Genomic DNA, 21309 nt, shown 5'->3' with positions numbered 1-21309 from the left:
GTGAAAGACAAATGTTGCTTTTAAGATAAAAGAAAACTCGACCAACTGGGAAGCTTCTAGTTTATAAAAAAGCTGAAAGGGTGCATTCACTTGATCAACTCAGAAAACTGCATGGATTCTCGCAGTATCATGAACACATGCATAACTTATTACACGCGTTTGCTGTAGGTGAGCAAAATGATAAATATCTCAGATGAATGTATTTGATACAATTATGAAAGTGAATCCATCTACCTCGGATATGACATCATTCCCAGTCGTGATTTATGACTTTCAGAGTGAACGTGGCATGATTTCCCAGGAGTTGGATCTGTTTAATTCCTGATTTTACGACATGTCCTGAACGCAGCATCACTCAATGTTCGGGTCGAATGTTATCATTATGTTTGTATGCTTAAAAAAAAAAACTTATTTTTTTCATTGATTTAAATTTTTATATTTATTTCGCCTCTTCTCCACATTTATTTCAGGATTCTTTAAAAACTTGTTGCGGAACCTTATATCGTAGCTTGATTTCCACTCCGGAGTTATTTTTGTCCTGGCGCCTGAAACGTTTCGCTGCTTAGCGTTAGCTGTTTGTTTGGTTACTTATGCCACTGAAGGATCAGTCAAACTCCACCGCCATGAAGCCAGCAGTGGATGAGATGTTTCCAGAAGGCGCCGGGCCGTACGTGGATCTGGATGAGGTTTGTTGGTTTACGAGTTGCTGCTAGCGAAGCTAATCTGTTAGCAAAGTCAAATCCGATAAATCAATTAATAGAATTATTATCACTAATCGCAGGTGACCCATTCGTGTACGTTTTTCAGTGATCGCATAACCATGTTCTAACGTCAAGTTGATCCTTGTTACCTTTCCTTGCTTAACTTGGTTCTTTCCTTTATCGCAGCAGCTGCTGAGCAACTTTGCAAATTCTTTTATTTTGAATGGTATTACAGCAGGTCTAGAGCAGGCATCTGAGTGGATTAGTAGCTGGCCTGCTAACATGTACCTGGGTTTGAGTCTCACTCATGCTACCTGTCTGTGTCTTTGCGCAAGACACTTAACAAAAGTGTCCAATTAGAAATGAAAACGGCCTTGGCTGGGAAAATAACCTGCGTTGGACTGGCGGCCCATTAAGGAAGCATCACAGGCTTTCATCCATCCTGATGCTAGGAAATCAACATAAACACTGGCACCAATGGTATGACTTAAATTTTTATAAATGTAGTGCCTACTATTAACATCCGACCACAGAGTCTCACACTCTGCAAAGGGTCATTGGGTTAACTCATCAAACATACCAGCTGAGAAACTTTCACCTTAATTTACAAACTAATCTTAACCCTAAACACAGCTCCTGACCTTAATCATAACCCCTAACCATAATTCCTAACACAATATAATATTTATTATTAATATGGCTATGTGCAGATAGACATTTTGTTTTGTAAAATACATCAAATGTTTGGAAATTTCAACAGTACGTCTGGACCACAGCTTTTCCACTTCCCGGAATCTTGCCTAGGGATGGGTATTGATAAGATTTTATCAATATCAATACCATTATCGATCCAGTTCCTTATCGAGTCCCTTATCAATACCTCCTGTGAATTTTCTGAGTACTAAAATTAGGCTTTACAGATTTTGTATGTCAACATTTTATTGAGTCCTAAAGTAAATGAATATGAAATTGGTCACTGGATCCTTGATCTCTGGACATAAATAGAAATAAACAAAATCTAGTTTTTGTCAAAAGCATTTCCTTTCATACATTAATGGCATGAAAGTCTCTCCATACATCTGACCTGAACTCAGACGACAGCTGGAGTCTGCAGGTCTGTAGCCATACAGTCTTGGTCTGCTGCATGTCAGCGCAGGACATTTCATTTTGGGAGGAAAAAAAATTTTTGATCGATTGCAATTTATTGATTGTATTACAACGTTTGGAAGGAGGTGTCATTTGAATAAACAGCGATTCGCTTAGAAGTTATTAATTCCAAGATGACTCTATCTTTCTAACGTGACTCTGTAGAGAGCGGCACAGCATTTGAAGCAACGGAACAGGATGATTCTCGTTTCTTTCTCGCAACAAGACAGGAGTCCCAGTTAGTCACTTTAATATGCACAAAAGTGACTCATGATTGACATATTTTCATGGCTTTGAGAGGGGTTAAGAAGCGGAGTTGCTGCTTCTTAGGAGGAGCGAAGCAAAGAACCAACGAAGCAACGGATTGGAGCACTGCTTCATTTGTTCAAGGTTCAAGGCAGAGCCGCGCTGCAGAAATGGTTGATTACAGACCTGCTGCAGGGTCTGAAATCAGTGTAGAGAAATGATCATTTTCCCGACAAACACTCTCAAAAACAACGGCCGCTCTAAAGGACCAGTAAGGGAATCATTAAGCAAAAAGGCTATTGATGTCAGTGGATTGAATCATTTCTTAACGATACCTGAAAAGAACCGGTTCTTGATAACCAACCCTAGTCTTGCCCATCAGCAGAATTCCAATATGCTCTCCATTTGATTAGGGCCCTGTCCCATTGGCGTTTAGGAGGATTTGCATATGAATTGCGCACAAAATTGGCTCATATTTGCTTAACATCTGCAATATGCTTGAAACATGCTTGTATAAGTCGGCCGACACCCGCACACGTCCGCAATTATCCGCAGAGGCACCTTTTTCCGTTACCAGGATTTTTGAGCTGCACAAAATTTTGGCTGCGACTGACATCCGCCTTACATACTCCATACATACTCAATACATACATATACATACTCAATCTGTGCACTGTATATTCGCCATCATCTGCTGATACCCACAACTGACAGGGATTTGTGGCTTGGCAGGAGACTGGGACAGTGTGTAAAACGGATATTTTGTGTGCCCATCATGTCCACATCACAAACTAAAATAAGTTGTAGCGACTGCATACAGATTGGCCACGAATAAACCATTTTTATTATGTCTGCTTTGCATCTGATTTGCTGTGGATGCAAATCGGATGCGCTGTGTTCACAGCTGGATGGCGTTCTTTGTTCTACCGGCTGCCATGTGCTCTGCGCTGGATGCTGCATATATAAAATAATTATTTTGTGGCGTATTAATCATTTTATTCTGCAAATTGCCTGTTGAAAACGGCTCTAATCACCTCCTGAGTTACAGAGGAAACTGCAGCTGGGCCGTTCGTGGACGCGCGCGCGAATGTCTCCAGCTGCAGAAAGCATTTTGGGCCGTCTAAAAAGGTAATTATTTGACTTGTTTACATTGTCAAGGCTTGATAAAACAGTTGCGTGTTTTTCCTTGTCTGCAGCTGTTACAGTATTTATTCCTATGTTTATAACAGATTTAACTTCTTATAATCGTTCAGATGAGCTGCGCTCTGATGTGATCCGCTGACGTCACCACTCGCCCTGCTCACTGCTTCTTTACTCCAATCAACTTGTCCAAGTCCAGCAAATGCCCCCGAAGCTGTATTGTTTGGTGTAAATAGTGATGCCGAAAGGAGCGAGTGCGCATCATTTATGACCACAGTGCAGATGCCGTGCACACGCAACACGTGCGCGATGCATTCATAATACACCCGTAATACTGCCGTGATAATCACAATGCGTCGGTTCAGTTTCCTCACTACATGCGTTATACAACCGTGATTGTTCATCATATATTCGCTATACATTATTAATATATCCGTAATTCATACTGGGACATTTGTCATTTTTGGCCATTTTTGTTGTGGACGACAACGAATTTCCGTACTTTGTTTACTCAATTCGTGCGCAATTAATCCTCACCCCAGTGGGACAGGGCCCTTAAGATGCAGTGTCCCCAAGTCAGATATTGCACAACTGGGCAATAATGGTGGCCTAATGGTTTGCACTTTGGAACGTGTCGCCGGCGATGCATCTTCCTTTCCCAATGGCAGCCAACCTCTCAATTGGCACTTTCTTTATTCATTTATTTGTAAAGGGGCCATGTACAATAAAGAACATAAACGTTTCCATTTGATGTATTGTACCAGAGTTAGCATAAAGCTAATTTACATCTGCAGTTCCTTGGCAGGTCGCAGTTAAAACATAAATAATAAAACATCACAAAAACATACGCTCAAAGCTGCAGAGCTGTAAATCACTCACACAGACATATACACTCACATACACACATAGTTTTCATTTCAGAACATAGTGTTGCACTGTCTGCAGCAGTGCAAATGCACATATCCTCTTCTTTTTTTTTTCCCTCTGCTAACAATTGCTTGTGTTAGTGTCATGCCAACCGTCACATTTTGTAACTGCCAACAAAACAAATGTTCATCCACTGACACAGATGCAACCAGGTGAAATTGTAGCTCCCACAATATGGTCCCATAAGCTCTCTGCAACCCTGTAACGGAAAGTGCAGGGCGGCCGCGGGGCGGGCTTAGTAGGTACTGGGCGTACAGGTCGAGTGGTGGGTGGTGCCGCTAACTGTGGGCAGAATCGTGCTGACCCTAACTGTAGTACGTATTAGAAATAAGGAAGTGAGTAGTACAGACACAATTTAGATGTACTACACAACCATCATCTTACCTGCTTTTTGACCACCATGTTAAGAGATGATGCATATGCATGTACCTGTGTATGCTGTGAAAATTTCTATTTTGCAAAGGCAGATGTTTTTAAATGGCTCCTTGTGTATATTTGGACATTTCCATGACCCCTCAGATGCTGCTACCATTTTCCTGGAAAGTTCTTCATTTACCAGCCTCCAGCTGCATCATGGGAAATCACAGTGTAGTCTGTTAGTGTACTTTGGAAGTAGTAGAGTGTTTCCCAAGAATTTTTCTTTTAAACATTTGGAGGTACTCACCGAAGCACTTGTTTGCTATTCCATAGTACTTTTACAATTAGTAAGTTGGATATTTTAGTATAAACCTTGACTTAAACCAGGAAGTCCAGTATCTGTTTACTGATATGCTCTGTTTCTTTTAAATATTTGAGTGTTTTAACAGGTCAAACATACATGAAAAGCGGTGTCTGCTGTTTGAACTGAAAAGATGAATTCAGACACAATTATGGACTAGTTGCTTTAATTTCCACAGGTTAATCCACTGAGTTGCTGGCTGTCAGATGTTTGTTTTTGAACTAATGCATATTCCTGCATCTGCAGGCTGGCGGAAGCACAGGATTGCTGATGGACTTAGCTGCCAATGAAAAAGCTGTCCATGCAGACTTCTTCAATGGTAAGTGTTCCTTTCAGTACCTACAATGTGCTTTACTTTTTTTAGTCCAAGGGACAAGCAACTTTTCAGTGCCATTGAAGGTGGGAAAAACAACACTTACAATCCAGCGTCAGTATGCCGTAGCCTATGGTATACCATACTTTGTCTATTAGGATTCCAAAATAAATAAATAAATGAATAATATAATGAAAGGTACAGTGAGGAAAATAAGTATTTGAACACCCTACGATTTTGCAAGTTCTCCCACTTAGAAATCATGGAGGAGTCTGAAATTTTCATCTTACGTGCATGTCCACTGTGAGAGACATAATCTAAAAAACAAAATCCGGAAATCACAATGTATGATTTTTTTTTTTTTTTTTTTTTTTAATTATAATTTATTTGTATGTTACTGCTGCAAATAAGTATTTCAACACCTGTGAAAATCAATGTTAATATTTGGTACAGTAGCCTTTGTTTGCAATTACAGAGGTAAAATGTTTCCTGTAGTTTTTCACCAGGTTTGTACACACTGCAGCAGGGATTTTGGTCCACTCCTCCATACAGGTTTGGAGTTTCAGCTCCCTCCAAAGATTTTCTATTGAGTTCAGGTCTGGAGACTGGCCAGGCCACTCCAGGACCTTGAAATGCTTCTTACGGAGCCCCTCCTTAGTTGCCCTGGCTGTGGGTTTGGGGTCATTGTCATGCTGGAAGACCCAGCCATGACCCATCTTCAATGCACTTACTGAGGGAAGGAGGTTGTTTGCCAAAATCTCGCAATACATGACCCCATCCATCCTCCCTTCAATATGGTGCAGTCGTCCTGTCCCCTTTGCAGAAGAGCACCCCCAGAGTATGACGTTTCCACCCCCATGCTTCACGGTTGGGATAGTTTTCTTGGGGTTGTTCTCATCCTCTAATGGCGCTTTTCTACTTCACAAAAAGTAGCACTACTCGGCTCGATTCTACTCATTTTTTTGCTTTTCCACTAGGGTTAGTACCTGGTACCAGGTGCTTTGCTTTTTTTTTTTTTTTTTTTTTTTTTTTTTTTTTTTTTAGTACCTGCTCAGGAGCAGTTTCGGGCTAGCCGAGCTGATACTAAAAGGTGACGTCAACAGGCTGCCGGCCACTGATTGGTCAGAGAATGTCGTCACTGGATGAGTCATGAGCACACCGTCCGAGATGAAAATCAAAACCCACCATTGTTAAATAGTCACAGCGGCGTTACAGCGACCGTCCTTTTCTTTCGTTTCACATCAAGTTTTTTTTTTTAATCGCACAAAACCACACCGTGGTCTGTGGATGAGCTGCGGATGTTTCTGTGTTTGGTGGCAGAGGAGAGAATACAGAGAGATGGATGAAGCGACCCGAAATGAGAAAATCTCCCAGTCTTTGGCCGCTCACGGGTACCGGACATTACAGCAATGCAGACAACAGCTGAAAAAGCTTAAAAGTGATTACAGGACCACAACGTCTGGAGTAGGTCGGACCGTAAGGGCTGGAAACGGTTCGACCGCAGGAACGCTGTTTACGGACACCGAACGGCGAGCAACGGGAGGCAGGAAGACCGCAACTCGGCCACGGCTTTGTTGGAAGCAACGGATTGGTAAGTGCTTTTGTGACTTTGTCTGTAGTCTGCTTGAAAGCACCGTTTAACGTTACTTATCCCGTTGGTGGGAAGCACACATTAACAAGCGAAGATTTTGAGTCTAAACTTGTGTTAAAGTAACATTGTTGTCTCATGTATGTGGACACAGTGAGCTAGTTGATTTCTAACTAGCGAGCTAGCTAACTCCGTGCTCCGCTTTAAAGTATTAACTTCTGACAGAAAAACACCTCAAGTCAGCAAGACAGCAAATGTGTACATTTGACTTATTTAGTGCCATTACTGTGATGTTTTCTTTTTTTTTTTTTTTTTACTTGTTACTATTTTGTGTTTTTGTTGAAGTGAGGAGGGTTCAACCACCAACTTCAACATCTGTATCAACGTCCAGCACCACATAGCAATGTGCCATCACTGGTAAGAATAATGTGTCTCACATCGCGTAACTTTCCCAACTACGATATATATACAGGGTGAAACCCCCCGCCCCACCACCACCCAAAAAAAAACAAACAAAAAAAAAAAAACAACACAGAACCCATAAATATTGTAATAAATCCCACAAAGGTCCAGTAAATTTTGCTGGACCTTCCCGAAGTTTGTTGTCTTGGTCACTTTGCATAAAAGTCATGTTCTTTCAAAATTATGCTACAAATTTGTTGGAGGATAATTTTGAAAGAACATAATTTTTATGCAAAGTGACCAAGATAACTGAAACTGGGGAATGATCGTACAAAAACAATTTTTTTTTTTTTTATAAGATTTTATTACAATTCTTTTTTCTTTTTTTTCCCTTGGGGGGGTGTCACTCTGTGTGTTTGTTTATTTATTTATTTAAGCTTGCTTTCCCATTTCTACCTTCATTATTGTCCAGGCAAGCGAAAAAGGAGCCTCTTCCAGCAGGAGAATCTGTCCATCTTGAGTGATGTTGAGGCTGAAGCTGAACTGGACCCAGTGTGATTGACACATCCGACTGATCCTTGAGGAAGCAACAGCGGTGGAAGCTGCATTTAATCAGGCATATCTTGGTGTGCTGAGCGACCTTGTGCATGCGATGCATGACCGGACACACACATGAAACGTTTGTATAGTTTGTGTTGCTTTTGTTTTTTAAATTTTTTTATATATATTTTTTTTGTATTTGCTCTTTTTTTGTTGCAGTAAACAATTTGACTCATGTGACTGTGTCATAAGTTGTCATTTCAGGCTGAGTCAACAGAAAAAAAAACATTTTGTCATTGATGTTTTGGTGCAATGAAGGCTCATTTCTAAGAATTTTTAATTTGGGATTTGCCACTCCAGAAGACACTATACACTACACCTGGCTGAATCTTTACACAGATGCTGGAAATAACCATGTCTAAACTGAGATTTTACCAAATGGTATTTAACATAAACAAAAAGGTTTAGTCACTTCAGTGAAGGCACCATTACATCAAGGAATTTTGAACAACCAGTTTTACTGTCTGTTTACTTTAATTTACATTTATGACCCCATTAAATGTAAAACTTATTTTACTACTGGATTATGCTAAAACAGCTTTTCAAATTGTTAGCTTTTAAAATAGTAAACCTTGGTAACTTTTACAAATTAAACTGATGTTACACAAAAGTGGAGACATTTGGGCAAAAAGTACAAAAATTTATTCAAAATTCAGAGTGAAACATAACCGGTGTTTAACATGATGATGATGATGATGACAAAGGTGTCCCATTCCATGGCATGAACCTTTGCAGCGTTGACTCTGAGGAAACCATCTGCAACACACACACACACACACACACACAGCATATATACATTTAACATATATACATATTTTAATTAGTGCTGTCAGGTTATTAAAAAAATAATGTCATTGATTACAGGGTTTGTGATTAGTTAATCTAAATGAATCATTTAATTGCAGGTATATAAAAAAAAAACTCATGTGTGTGTTTGGGACATTTAATAATCGGGTAAAAAAGGATCAGTTATTTTTGTTACATATCAAGGCGGTATTAAACAAGCTGTAAATTGATCTTAAATTGGGAGGACTGTCTAACTGTAATTTAGATGGGTTAAATGCAGACAGATTTCATTGTATGTATGTGTATGTACAATGACAATAAAAGGCTATATTATAAAGAATGTCTATAAAAACAGAATTGCGGGAGTTTGGAGGCTGATTCTTTCTGCACAATATGACTCCTTTAATAATTATCTTATTAGATTTCATATTTCCCCCTCTAGCTGCCACCTTATCGTGGTGGAGGAGTTTGCGTACCCGGATGATCCTAGGAGCTATGTTGTCGGGGGCTTTGTGCCCCTTGTAGGGTCTCCCGAGGCATACAGGTCCCAGGTGATGGGTCAGACTAAGGGCAGTTCAGACGCTCCCATGACCAGTAAAAAAATCAAGGACTGAGACGTCGCCCGGTATGGTGGAACCGAGGCCCCACCCTGGAGCCAGGCCTGGGGTTGGGGCTCACGTGCGAGCGCCTGGTGGTCGGGCCTTAGCCCACGGGACCCGGCTGGGCTCAGCCCGAAAGAGCGACATGGGCCCGCCCTCCTGTGGGTTCACCACCTGCTGAGGGCCATGGGGGTCGGGTGCAGAGAGGATTGGGTGGCAGTCGAGGGCGGGTGGCCCGCGGCCCGGTCCGCACTCACAGCCCCTGGCTGTTGGAACGTGGAATGTCACCTCACTGGGGGGGAAGGAGCCTGAGCTTGTGCGGGAGGTTGAGAGATACCGATTAGAGATAGTCAGGCTCACCTCCACGCACAGCTTGGGCTCTGGTACCCAACTCCTGGAGAGGGGCTGGACACTCTACTTTTCTGGCATTGCCCACGGGGAGAGGCGGAGAGCTGGGGTTGCATTGATTATTGCTCTGCAGCTCAGTCGCCATGTGTTGGAGTTCACTCCGCTGAACGAGAGGGTCACGTCCCTACGCCTTCGGGTTGGGGACAGGGCTCTCAGAGTTGTCTTGGCCTATGGGCCGAGCGGCAGTGCAGAGTACCCGACCTTCTTGGAGTCCCTGGGAGGGGTACTAGATAGTGCTCCGACTGGGGACTCCATTGTTCTCCTGGGGGTGAGACCTGGAGGGGGGGTGATCGGGAAGCACGGCCTCCCCGATCTGAACTCGAGTGGTGTTCAGTTGTTGGACTTCTGTGCTAGTCACAGTTTGTCCATCACGAACACCATGTTCGAGCACAAGGGTGTCCATAAGTGCATGTGGCACCAGGACACCCTGAGCCAGAGGTCGATGATAGACTTTGTAGTCGTATCATCTGACCTTCGGCCACGTGTCTCGGACACTCGAGTGAAGAGAGGGACTGAGTTGTCGACCAATCACCACCTGGTGGTGAGTTGGATCTGCTGGCAGGGGAGGAAGCCGGTCAGACCTGGCAGGCCCAAACGTATCGTGAGGGTCTGCTGGGAACGACTGGAGGAACCCTCTGTCAGCGAGGTCTTCAACTCCCACCTCCGGGGGAGCTTCTCCCAGATCCCGGGGGAGGTTAGAGACATGCAGTCCAAGTGGACCATGTTCTCCACCTCCATTGTCGATGCTTCCGCTCGTAGCTGTGGTCACAAGGTCTCTGGTGCCTGTCGTGGCGGCAGTCCCCGAACCCTAATGCATGAAGTTTTCAGATTGAAAACAACAAGACTAGAATGATTACGGTAATGATCACTGTAGCTTGGGACTCCGGCGAGGGTGGACACATCTCCTCCTCTCTCCCTTATCTCTGCTGCAGCCTTCAAAGTCCCTACTTCACCAGACTGTGAATTCTTCAAACTATATTGGATTAACCATGGAATTGATCAGTTGGTCTCTGAATGCTATTGACACCATTTTTCTGCAAGAAGATCAGGGCCAGGGGGGACCCTGCATGCCCAGATGGAACCTACCCTGCGGGTTATGTTCTCGACGCCTGGGAGACGTGGCGAGTTGCATGCTTTGCGCCATTCTCTGTGGAGGACGTCGAGGATTTATTTATATTTGGTTTCATGGTTGGAGGGCTGGTATTTTTTGGCTTATGTGCTGCCCTGACTTACCGGAAAATTGGCAAGACGGCTGCCACCAGAACCAAAGTTGGGCAAAGTGATGCATTCTCAGACTGTGCTAACCCTTGAACTTAGACGCAAGTTGGATGACATCTCGGAGTAGATGTGCACCTTGCAGAAGAAGATTTCAGAGACCGGGGATTATTCTTAATTTGGGATCTGGTTTCTTCATGTGAAACTGTAAAAATGTCTCACTACTCAGCCACAAACACGGCAGGCTTATCAGCCTCTGAAGGACAAAATGCCAGATTGTTTCCTCCAGAAGAATGTCTATGGCCTTGGTGAACATTCGGCTGCTGAATTATCTTATCAACTCCCACATGGACAGAACTGACTCACACATGGACAGAAACTGGAAGCATGCTCCATTTCTCCCCCCCTCCCTTCCCGCTCCCTACCACACACCCCATCCTGGCACCCGCTCACGCCACTCCCCCCCCCAAGCTGATGGCAGCGCATCCTTCACCCACTTTGCCTCAATTGGGATGATGGACTGCTTCAACTTTAGAGCACATAAACAATGTCAAAGTCAAAGTCAGCTGTATTGTCAAATATGCTCTACATGCTCGACATACAGCACAGATGAAATTTCAGTCCTCACACCCACAGTGCAGAGTATAGAATAAAAAGTACTACTAGGCTAAGTAAAAAAATTTACCTTTAAATATTACTGATTTACAAAATAAAAATAATATAAAACAGTGTAAACAGTGTAGTTTGTGTAAGTATAACAGTATGATGCTGTTGTGCAAATGGCAAAAGTGTACTATTGTAAACAGTATGAATACGATGTGCAATGGATAACAGTGGTGCAAGTGGCAGTATGCTGATGATAGTGCAATGACTGCATACTAATGTATCAGTACAGGTGATCCTGATGTGGATGCAATAGTGCAATGGGGGAGGATAAAGTGAGGTGTGCGTGGGCATGCAGGGTCAGTGGGGGGGGGGGGGGTCACAGGGGGGAGTTGAGCATCCTGACTGCCTGGTGGAGGAAACTGTCTTTGAGCCTGCTGGTTTTGGCCCGGAGACTCTGCAGTCTCCTCCCCGATTTCAGAAGGGTAAAAAGACTGTGAGTTGGGTGGGTGGAGTCACCTGCGATCCTGGTGGCTTTGCAGGTGAGGCGGGTGTGGTAGATGTCCAGCAGAGAGGGGAGAGGAACACCGATGATCTTCCCAGCTGCTTTCACAGTGCGCGGCAGGATACGGTGCAGGCACCGTACCACACAGTTATGCTGCTGGTCAGGATGCTCTCGATGGTACCCCTGTAGAAGGAGTACATGATGGGGGTCGGGGCTCTTGCTTTCCTCAGTTTCCACAGAAAGTAGAGTTGCTTTTGGGCTCTTTTGGCCAGATATGTGGTGTTGATGTTCCAGGACAGGTCTTGGGAGATGTGTACACCCAGGAACTTTGTGCTGCTCACCCGCTTCACTTCAGCACCATTGATGGTTAGTGGAGCATGCTGAGCGGGCTCTTTCCTGAAGTCCACGACAATCTCCTTCGTCTTCTCCATGTTCAGGTGGAGATTGTTGTCCGTGTACCACGTGGCCAGGCGGCTCACTTCACTCCTGTAGCTTGTCTCATCGTTGTTGTTGATGAGACCCACCACAGTCGTGTCGTTTGCGAACTTGATGAAAGGTTGGAGCTGGATGTAGGTCTGCAGTCGTGGGTCAGCAGAGTGAAGAGGAGGGGGCTCAGCACACATCCTTGGGGGGGCTCCTGTGTTCAGCGTGATGGTGCTGGAGGAGTTGCTGCCGACCCGAACTGCCGTGAGCTCCTCAGCACAGTCTCTCAGGACCCGACCAGGAATATCGTCGGGACCAGGGGCTTTCCTCGCGTTGATCCTTCTGAGTGTTCGCCACACGCTGTCCAAAGGTAGTGACAGCACCTGAGCATCAGAAGGCGGAGGGATCTTCTGTGCTGGAATATTGTCTGCCTCAAAGCGAGCAAAGAAGTTGTTCAACTGATTCAGCAGAGAGGGGGAGTTGTCGCAGGTCTGCAGGGTGGGCTTATAGTCTGTGATGGTTTAAATACCCTGCCATAGATTCCTAGAGTCTCTGCTGTCCTTGAAGCGTTCAGCAATTCTCCTGGAGTACTGTCTCTTAGCCTCTCTGATTCCTTGTGACAGGTTGGCCCTGGCTGTCCTTAGGCCCACCTCATCCCCAGCTCTGAAGGCAGTGTTTTGAGCCTTCAGGAGCCTGTGGACTTCCCCTGTCAACCAAGGTTTCTGATTGGCCCAAATGGTGATGGTTCTGGAGACCATGACATCATCCATGCACTTCCTCATGTAGGCAGTGACGGTCTCCGTGTACTCCTGGAGGTCTGTCGTGTTGTTGTAGGTGGCTGCCTGTCTGAACATGCTCCAGTCAGTAGTGGAAAAACTGTCTTGGAGCGCTTCTGATGCCCCCTCTGGCCACACCCAGATCACCCTTTTGGGTGGTTTTGTGACTTTAACCAGCGGTCTGTATGCAGGCATTAGCATAACAGTGGAGTGGTCGGAGGTCCCAAGGTGGGGGAGGAGGAAGCTTTGTAGGCTTCCTTGTGTGTGGTGTAAACATTGTCCAAGATGTTGGTGCCTCTAGTGGGAAAGTTGACATGTCCATGGAGGTGTGGAAACACACTCTTGGGGTTGGCATCGTTGAAATCTCCAGCCAGGATGAGGAAGGCATCAGGGTGGGCTGTCAGCTGTTCACTGATGTGCTGGTGGAGTTCGTTCAGTGCCTCACTCCTGCTGTTGTTGGAGCTGGGAGGGATGTATATAGCTGCCAGCAGAATAGCAGTATATTCCCTTGGCAGGTAGAATGGCCGGCACTTAATAATCATCAGCTCCACCAGTGGTGAGCAGCGCTTGCAAACAACAGCAGCATTGCGGCACCAAGCATCGCTGATGTAAACACAGAGTCCTCCGCCGCGGGACTTTCCCTCCTCGACGAGCGCTCTGTCCGCCCGGTAGCATGTTAGCCGTGCTAGCTGGATAGCATCGTCCAGGACGCTGTCGTTGAGCCATGTTTCCACAAAAATAAAGACACAGCACTCACCCACAGTCTGGGAAATGTCTGGAGTAAGCTAATATAGTCCAGTTTATTGTCCAGCGAGCGTACGTTGGCCAGGGTGATGGAAGGGATAGCCGGCCGGTAAGGTCTGGTGGCTAACCTAGCCCGGATACCTCCGTGCTTGCCCCTCTTCTGCTTCCTCGGGTTTCGTCCATGGCGACTCCACTGTGGGCTGGATGCAGGAGTGGAGGTTGGGGATTGAACAGGCCTCCGCAGTAAACCATCCTCACGTAACTTTTCCACGTCCGCCGTAGTTAGGTCCGTGATTCTGGCCGTATTTGTGCAGATGTCGTGCAGAAACTCCCAGGAATAAGTGCGCCTAGAGATGTGAGGGCGCGACGAGTACGATGACGAACAGACACACGCTGTTTGTAAACACAAAAAACAAAAAAACACCGTATTTGTGCAGATGTCGTGCAGAAACTCCCGGGAATAAGTGCGCCTAGAGATGTGAGGGCGCGACGAGTACGATGACGAATAGACACATGCTGTTTGTAAACACAAAAAACAAAAAAACACCATTGTGTTAGGAGCGAGAGGAGCCGCTGCGTGTGCACGCGCTGCCGCATTAGTGAATATCTCAAATGTATGTGTTGTCTTTAATTTTGATGTGTGCCATTATTACGGTAAACAAGTAATAATTGTGGATATAATTTCGTTGTTGTTGCATTTGTAATGACAATGACAATAAATCTCTCATTCATTCATTCATTAAAGAAGCTCACTCGTGCACACAACATTGGCAGTATCTTTGACAATTCGGCCATTCTGGACAGAACAGCCTCATTTTCGGAGAACACGGTGAATAATTATTTCTTCAGTACAGCGCGCAAGAATTGATAGAATCATGAAAAAATGTTCTCATTGAAGGACAACAGTTCCAAAAGACAAAGGAAGCCCAAAACGGAGAGTTGTTGCGCATTGGTTTTTATGTAATTCGGTACACGAGGTTGTGACATGTAGGGCAAAACTGCATTTCTTCACTACAGTGGCCACGCAGTTGAGAAAGTTTGCATAGCTTTGCATATAATAAGAACACACGCACACACAACCCACTTATTTTCATTTCACACTCAAGTAGGGCAAGTTGGTTGTACTTGAAGCCAAAATTGTATCATGTAATGTGCCTGCTGGGCAGCTTTGTACCGATTTGTCGACAAACGATCAACATGCTTGGCTTTGATCGCACGCGGAAATATTTGTTGAAGTGCTAATTATTCAATACACATGAAAAAAAAACACTGTTTAACAATGATTGAAAACACACAGGCAAATATACCAACCTTATTTTTGCTTCCTCTGTTCTTTGTCCGCCATGTTTTTTTTGTTTTTTTTTTCCCTCTTTGGTATCTGGAAACGAGGCTGTTTTGTCCACAATGGCCGAATTATCACGGAAACTGCCGATGCTGTGCCCACGGGTGAGCGTCTTGTTACCGTAATCGTTCTAGTCATCTCCAGTACGGAGATTTCAGTAACGGAAAACGATGCGTCAGTTACCAATAGGGACGTTTTTATTTCCAGAAACAGCTACTGAGCAACTTCGCAAATTTGTGACTTTTTCTTTCTGTTTGTTAGGGGGACCTGATTCATGGTCTTCATCTGGGATAAAACAGTCAGTCTGCTGGACACAGTCTCTTTTTTCGTTTTCCTAAAGGCACACATCAGCAACAGTTTAAAAAAAAAAAAAAAAAAAAAAAAAGCCAAACGTCCTAAACTATCATGTAATCTGATCCTTCCTGTGACCTTCAGCTCAGTGTTACTTTTCCATATTCTTCTGTCAGATATACACGGGTTGCGTTCGATGTATGTTGCTACCTTTTGTATGCTTCACAGTCCTTCTCTTTAACAGTGACCATGTGTTTTACAAATATCTGTGCAAATTATTTTGTAAATCAGCTCATTAGAGCAGAGATAAGGAACAGTTTATCACTATAAGTAAAGTTGTTGCTCTCAGCAAATTGAATCTATTAGCTTGATTTCACCCCCGAGCTGCTGGTTCCACAGCAGGAAACATCTTTACTGCCCCCCCCCCCCCCCAAAAAAAAAAAAAACAAACCCTTCCATGTATTCCTGCCTCCTTATTAGTAAGTTTGTGTTAAAATGTGTGATCTCTGTCCTGAGGTGCAGCTACATTAAACGGTTAAAAAGTCCTCACCACATGTAACGGATTCAACGCAGACTTTTTTTTGGTGGCGGCGGGGTGGGGGTGTGTGAGCTCATACTCAGGTTCATACGTTGCTACGATTCTTCTGTTTTTGAGGTTTTAATTAGACTCAGACTGTTATGCCCTGCAGGATTTATACGTGTTGTCTGATGATAAGTCTGTAAAAAAAAAAAAAAAAAAACTTTGATAAGACAAGAAAGTGATCGTTAGTGCAGAGTGCTTAAATTTAGGCACATTTAGGAAAATGTTGAGCTGACAGGGTTGTTAAGATGAAATAGTTTGCACCATGTTGTTGTGCTTCGTCATCACGTTACAGGGTAACGGGTCATAAAATCCAATCGATGTCAGTCTTGTTTGACCTTTAGTTTGGAGGCCAAGCATTCAACACAGGTACAACTATGTATTTATTTATTAACCCTATTAGCACAACCAATAATTTGCGTTGCTTTTTACCAAAATTGGACAAACTAACTTTTGACCCTGTACAACCTGAAATTAACCTTTGTCACCATTTTTGCTGTTTTTATCCCATAACTTCACAACATTCAATCAGAGATAGTCCCAACGATACCCTTTTGGAATCTTTATGATCAGATGAATAATGTGGTATACTTTTCAATATGATTGGAGCATTGGGAAATTTTGACCCCTGTGTAATTATTCATCGACCCATACTTGGCTGCCTATTGAAAAATCAAGTGGATAGTCTCATTTGTCAAAAGAGTAATGTTTAAGGAGTATTTGTACTAAATGTGGTGCAGGTAACTGAAAGATGATTTCAGTTACCTGCTGCACAGTGCACTGAGGCTGGACTGTGAGTGTTGTTTAGTCCTTGGTTTCACGCTCATGGACTTAAAGGTCTACTGTTGTGCATTCTGACCTCACAAAGCAATGCACACTGAACAGTGTGCTCGGAGATTATTTTGATCATGCCAGTGGATTTGGGTAAGACACCAGACACATTGTGAAAATGACACATTAAGAACGTTTCTCGTTTTGTGTTCACAGATTTTGAAGACCTCTTTGATGATGATGACATCCAGTGATCAAGAGTAACGGGATGGATGATTTATTTATTCCCCACACCCCCCTGTCTAAGAGACAAACTAGACACTTACTGTCTGATACCATGTAATTTCCTTTAAGAGTTGTCTTAAATTTAGGCTTTTAACACATCGGTAAAAGGCTCCAGATGTTCTGAGATTGTTGAGAAGGCAGGGATTCCATTACACGTGAAGTGTTGATATTCTGTGCTGCCGTCGTGCTTGTCTCTGCACGACTGCTCTGATGCTGGACTGCGGGTTTTTGTGCGCACACCTGTTTGGGCTGTAATTAGAGAGACGAGCCGTCACCCTTAAAAGAAGCCCTGATTGACTATGTTAAATGATGGTGCGCTAAAATGGCTTAAATTACACTATAATAGCTACATTTTGTTTGCCATTAGCTGGGTCATAAATATTTGGACAGCAACAGCATATTAGAGTTGAATGCAAGTACTCAGTCACCCCATGTTGATTCATTAATATTGTCAAGTTAAATTGTACATCTGTGCTTTGTGCTCGTAGTTGTCAACTCGGGCAGGGTCCAGATATTTATGCACCTAACTGGTTACCTGCCGTGTGTCTTTGTAATGCCAAGAATTTGTACATATGTACAGTAGTTAAGCAGTTATGTTTTTGTGAAGTCATTAAAGAAGGTAAAAAGGCTTGATCATGATTTTGAAAAGAGAAATGTTTCGTCAGGTTAATTAATAGAGGTGGGAGGAGCCGACAGTCCCGACCACGATAAACACCAATATCCCACCAATAAACGCCACACGATAAGGCTGCTCCTCTGAGAAGGATTTGACAAATAGGAAGCAGTATTTACACACTAACATAAATACAACTAAAAAAGCTGAACATATGTCGGAAGCACCCACACTGCTCATACTTCGTTTTTATCACAAAACATTCAGCAATTTGTCGGCACATGACCTCCGTACGTTAACATGTTCTTACATTCCTCTGTCTGCGTGTCTGTGTGTGAGAGATGGCAATTGTAAATCAAATGGTTCATCTTTTGAACTACATTCATTCATTCATTTTCAGCCATTTTGAACTGCAATCAATTATATATATTTTAAAATTTTTATTCAGCGCAAGTTTGAAGTTGATTATGATTTTTTTTTTCTTCCCCTTTTTGCACAAAATGCAGAAAAAAGAAAGCTCTCCTGCGTCTGTCTTGGTGTAAGCTAAGGATAAACGGTTTGTGAGAACAGTGATTTTTCTGAAAGGTGATAACTACTTACAGCACCGTAATTACTATACCTCTGCCTCGAACCTCAGCTTTTAAGATAATTTGTTGTTAACAGATTGCTCAAAATTGAGTAAAGGCATAAAATACCATTTTTTATGCTTTTGTGCAGATTGGAAGAGAAACATTTAGACTTTGGAGTTTAAAATTCCTAAAATTAATGCTCCTTAGTCTCCTTCAGTATGTTTGGTTGGACGAAGTTTTATGTGCCTGACTTTAGGCTGTGAATGTTTTTTTTTTTTTTTTTTTTTTTTTTTTACATCCAGCTGCCTCTTAGACTGAGGTGTAGGATGTGCAGGAGTCCTTCCATCAGTGTGTGAGCACAATAACTCCCAGAGTTTTTTGCTTGAGGGTAAATCAAGAACAAAGTGGTTTAACTGAAAAAAATTTCAAGTCAATGTTAGATTTATTAAAGTAAATTTATTTAGTAAAAAAAAATCACATTTCCTGGCACAGAATGTAACATTGATGCACTGCTCGAATAGATAAAAACAGAATAAAGCACAGAATACCAGTCCGAGGTGTGTGATAGCGATAAATAGGGTAAAAAAAAAACCCCTTTATATATACACAACATCCATCCATCCATTTTCTTCCGTTTTATCCGTAGTCGGGTCACGGAGGCAGCAGCTCAAGCAAAGCCTCCCAGACCTCCCAATCCACACACACCTCAACATGCAATAAATAAATAAAGGACACAGGATATTGCACATATGAAGATGCTACAATGTCTTCTATATCCTACATTCTATATTGCACAGTTCTTTTTATCGACTTGTATTTAACTGTCTTATAGCGTTTGGGTAAAAGTTGTCTCCAAATCTGTGTTTTGCAACTCGGGCAATGGTACTGTCTACCTGAGGGCAGGAGGGAAAACAGATTGTTAAAGGGATGTGATGTGTGCCTGATTATCCTTCTTGCCTTGGACAAGCAGCACTGTTCTGCCAGTTCACCAATGGTTGGCAGTTTATCCCTAATAATCTTCTCTGCTGCCCTCATCAATCAATCAATTCAATCAATTTTATTTATATAGCGCCAAATCACAACAAACAGTTGCCCCAAGGCGCTTTATATTGTAAGGCAAGGCCATACAATAATTACGTAAAAACCCCAACGGTCAAAACGACCCCCTGTGAGCAAGCACTTGGCGACAGTGGGAAGGAAAAAGTCCCTTTTAACAGGAAAAAGCCTCCAGCAGAACCAGGCTCAGGGAGGGGCAGTCTTCTGCTGGGACTGGTTGGGGTTGAGGGAGAGAACCAGGAAAAAGACATGCTGTGGAGGGGAGCAGAGATCAATTACTAATGATTAAATGCAGAGTGGTGCAAAAAGAGAAAGAAGCACTCAGTGCATCATGGGAACCCTCCAGCAGTCTAAGTCTATAGCAGCATAACTAAGGGATGGTTCAGGGTCACCTGATCCAGCCCTAACTATAAGCTTTAGCAAAAAGGAAAGTTTTAAGCCTAATCTTAAAAGTAGAGAGGGTGTCTGTCTCCCTGATCTGACTTGGGAGCTGGTTCCACAGGAGAGGAGCCTGAAAGCTGAAGGCTCTGTCTCCCATTCTACTCTTACAAACCCTAGGAACTACAAGTAAGCCTGCAGTCTGAGAGCGAAGCGCTCAATTGGGGTGATATGGTACTATGAGGTCCCTAAGATAAGATGGGACCTGATTATTCAAAACCTTATAAGTAAGAAGAAGAATTTTAAATTCTATTCTAGAATTAACAGGAAGCCAATGAAGAGAGGCCAATATGGGTGAGATATGCTCTCTCCTTCTAGTCCCCGTTAATACTCTAGCTGCAGCATTTTGAATTAACAAGGCTTTTCAGGGAACTTTTAGGACAACCTGATAATAATGAATTACAATAGTCCAGCCTAGAGGAAATAAATGCATGAATTAGTTTTTCAGCATCACTCTGAGACAAGACCTTTCTAATTTTAGAGATATTGCGTAAATGCAAAAAAGCAGTCCTACATATTTGTTTAATATGCGCATTGAATGACATATCCTGATCAAAAATGACTCCAAGATTTCTCACAGTATTACTAGAGGTCAGGGTAATGCCATCCAGAGTAAGCATCTGGTTAGACACCATGTTTCTAAGATTTGTGGGGCCAAGTACAATAACTTCAGTTTTATCTGAGTTTAAAAGCAGGAAATTAGAGGTCATCCATGTCTTTATGTCTGTAAGACAATCCTGCAGTTTAGCTAATTGGTGTGTGTCCTCTGGCTTCATGGATAGATAAAGCTGGGTATCATCTGCGTAACAATGAAAATTTAAGCAATGCCGTCTAATAATACTGCCTAAGGGAAGCATGTATAAAGTGAATAAAATTGGTCCTAGCACAGAACCTTTTGGAACTCCATAATTAACCTTAGTCTGTGAAGAAGATTCCCCATTTACATGAACAAATTGTAATCTATTAGATAAATATGATTCAAACCACCGCAGCGCAGTGCCTTTAATACCTATGTCATGCTCTAATCTCTGTAATAAAATTTTATGGTCAACAGTATCAAAAGCAGCACTGAGGTCTAACAGAACAAGCACAGAGATGAGTCCACTGTCTGAGGCCATAAGAAGATCATTTGTAAGGGCTTCCTTGAGCAGCCTGGTAGGAATGGGGTCTAATACAACCCCTGGCAAAAATTATGGAATCACCGGCCTTGGAGGATGTTCATTCAGTTTAATTTTGTAGAAAAAAAGCAGATCACAGACATGACACAAAACTAAAGTCATTTCAAATGGCAACTTTCTGGCTTTAAGAAACACTATAAGAAATCAGGAAAAAAAAATTGTGGCAGTCAGTAACGGTTACTTTTTTAGACCAAGCAGAGGGAAAAAAATATGGAATCACTCAATTCTGAGGAAACAATTATGGAATCACCCTGTAAATTTTCATCCCCAAAACTAACACCTGCATCAAATCAGATCTGCTTGTTAGTCTGCATCTAAAAAGGAGTGATCACACCTTGGAGAGCTG

The 21309-nt window shown here is 43.0% G+C and overlaps 1 protein-coding gene across 1 annotated transcript in view; it reads left to right on the top strand.

Annotated features, from left to right (window-relative positions):
• The first annotated feature begins 572 nt into the window (after positions 1–572).
• cops9 (COP9 signalosome subunit 9) overlaps positions 573–21309 on the top strand; it is a 32466-nt gene continuing 11729 nt past the window's right edge. Inside the window, exons 1-3 of the mRNA XM_034183435.1 lie at positions 573–686; positions 5125–5197; positions 17041–17110. Coding sequence (XP_034039326.1) covers positions 591–686; positions 5125–5197; positions 17041–17078 — 207 coding nt within the window. The 5' untranslated portion in view covers positions 573–590 and the 3' untranslated portion in view covers positions 17079–17110. The remainder of the gene's footprint in view (positions 687–5124; positions 5198–17040; positions 17111–21309) is intronic.

The sequence above is a fragment of the Thalassophryne amazonica genome, chromosome 12 (assembly GCF_902500255.1).
Source record: "Thalassophryne amazonica chromosome 12, fThaAma1.1, whole genome shotgun sequence".
NCBI classification, from domain to species: Eukaryota; Metazoa; Chordata; class Actinopteri; order Batrachoidiformes; family Batrachoididae; genus Thalassophryne; species Thalassophryne amazonica.
The sequence above is the reverse complement of the archived record's forward strand: the minus strand, read 5'-3'. Positions and strand labels throughout refer to the sequence as shown.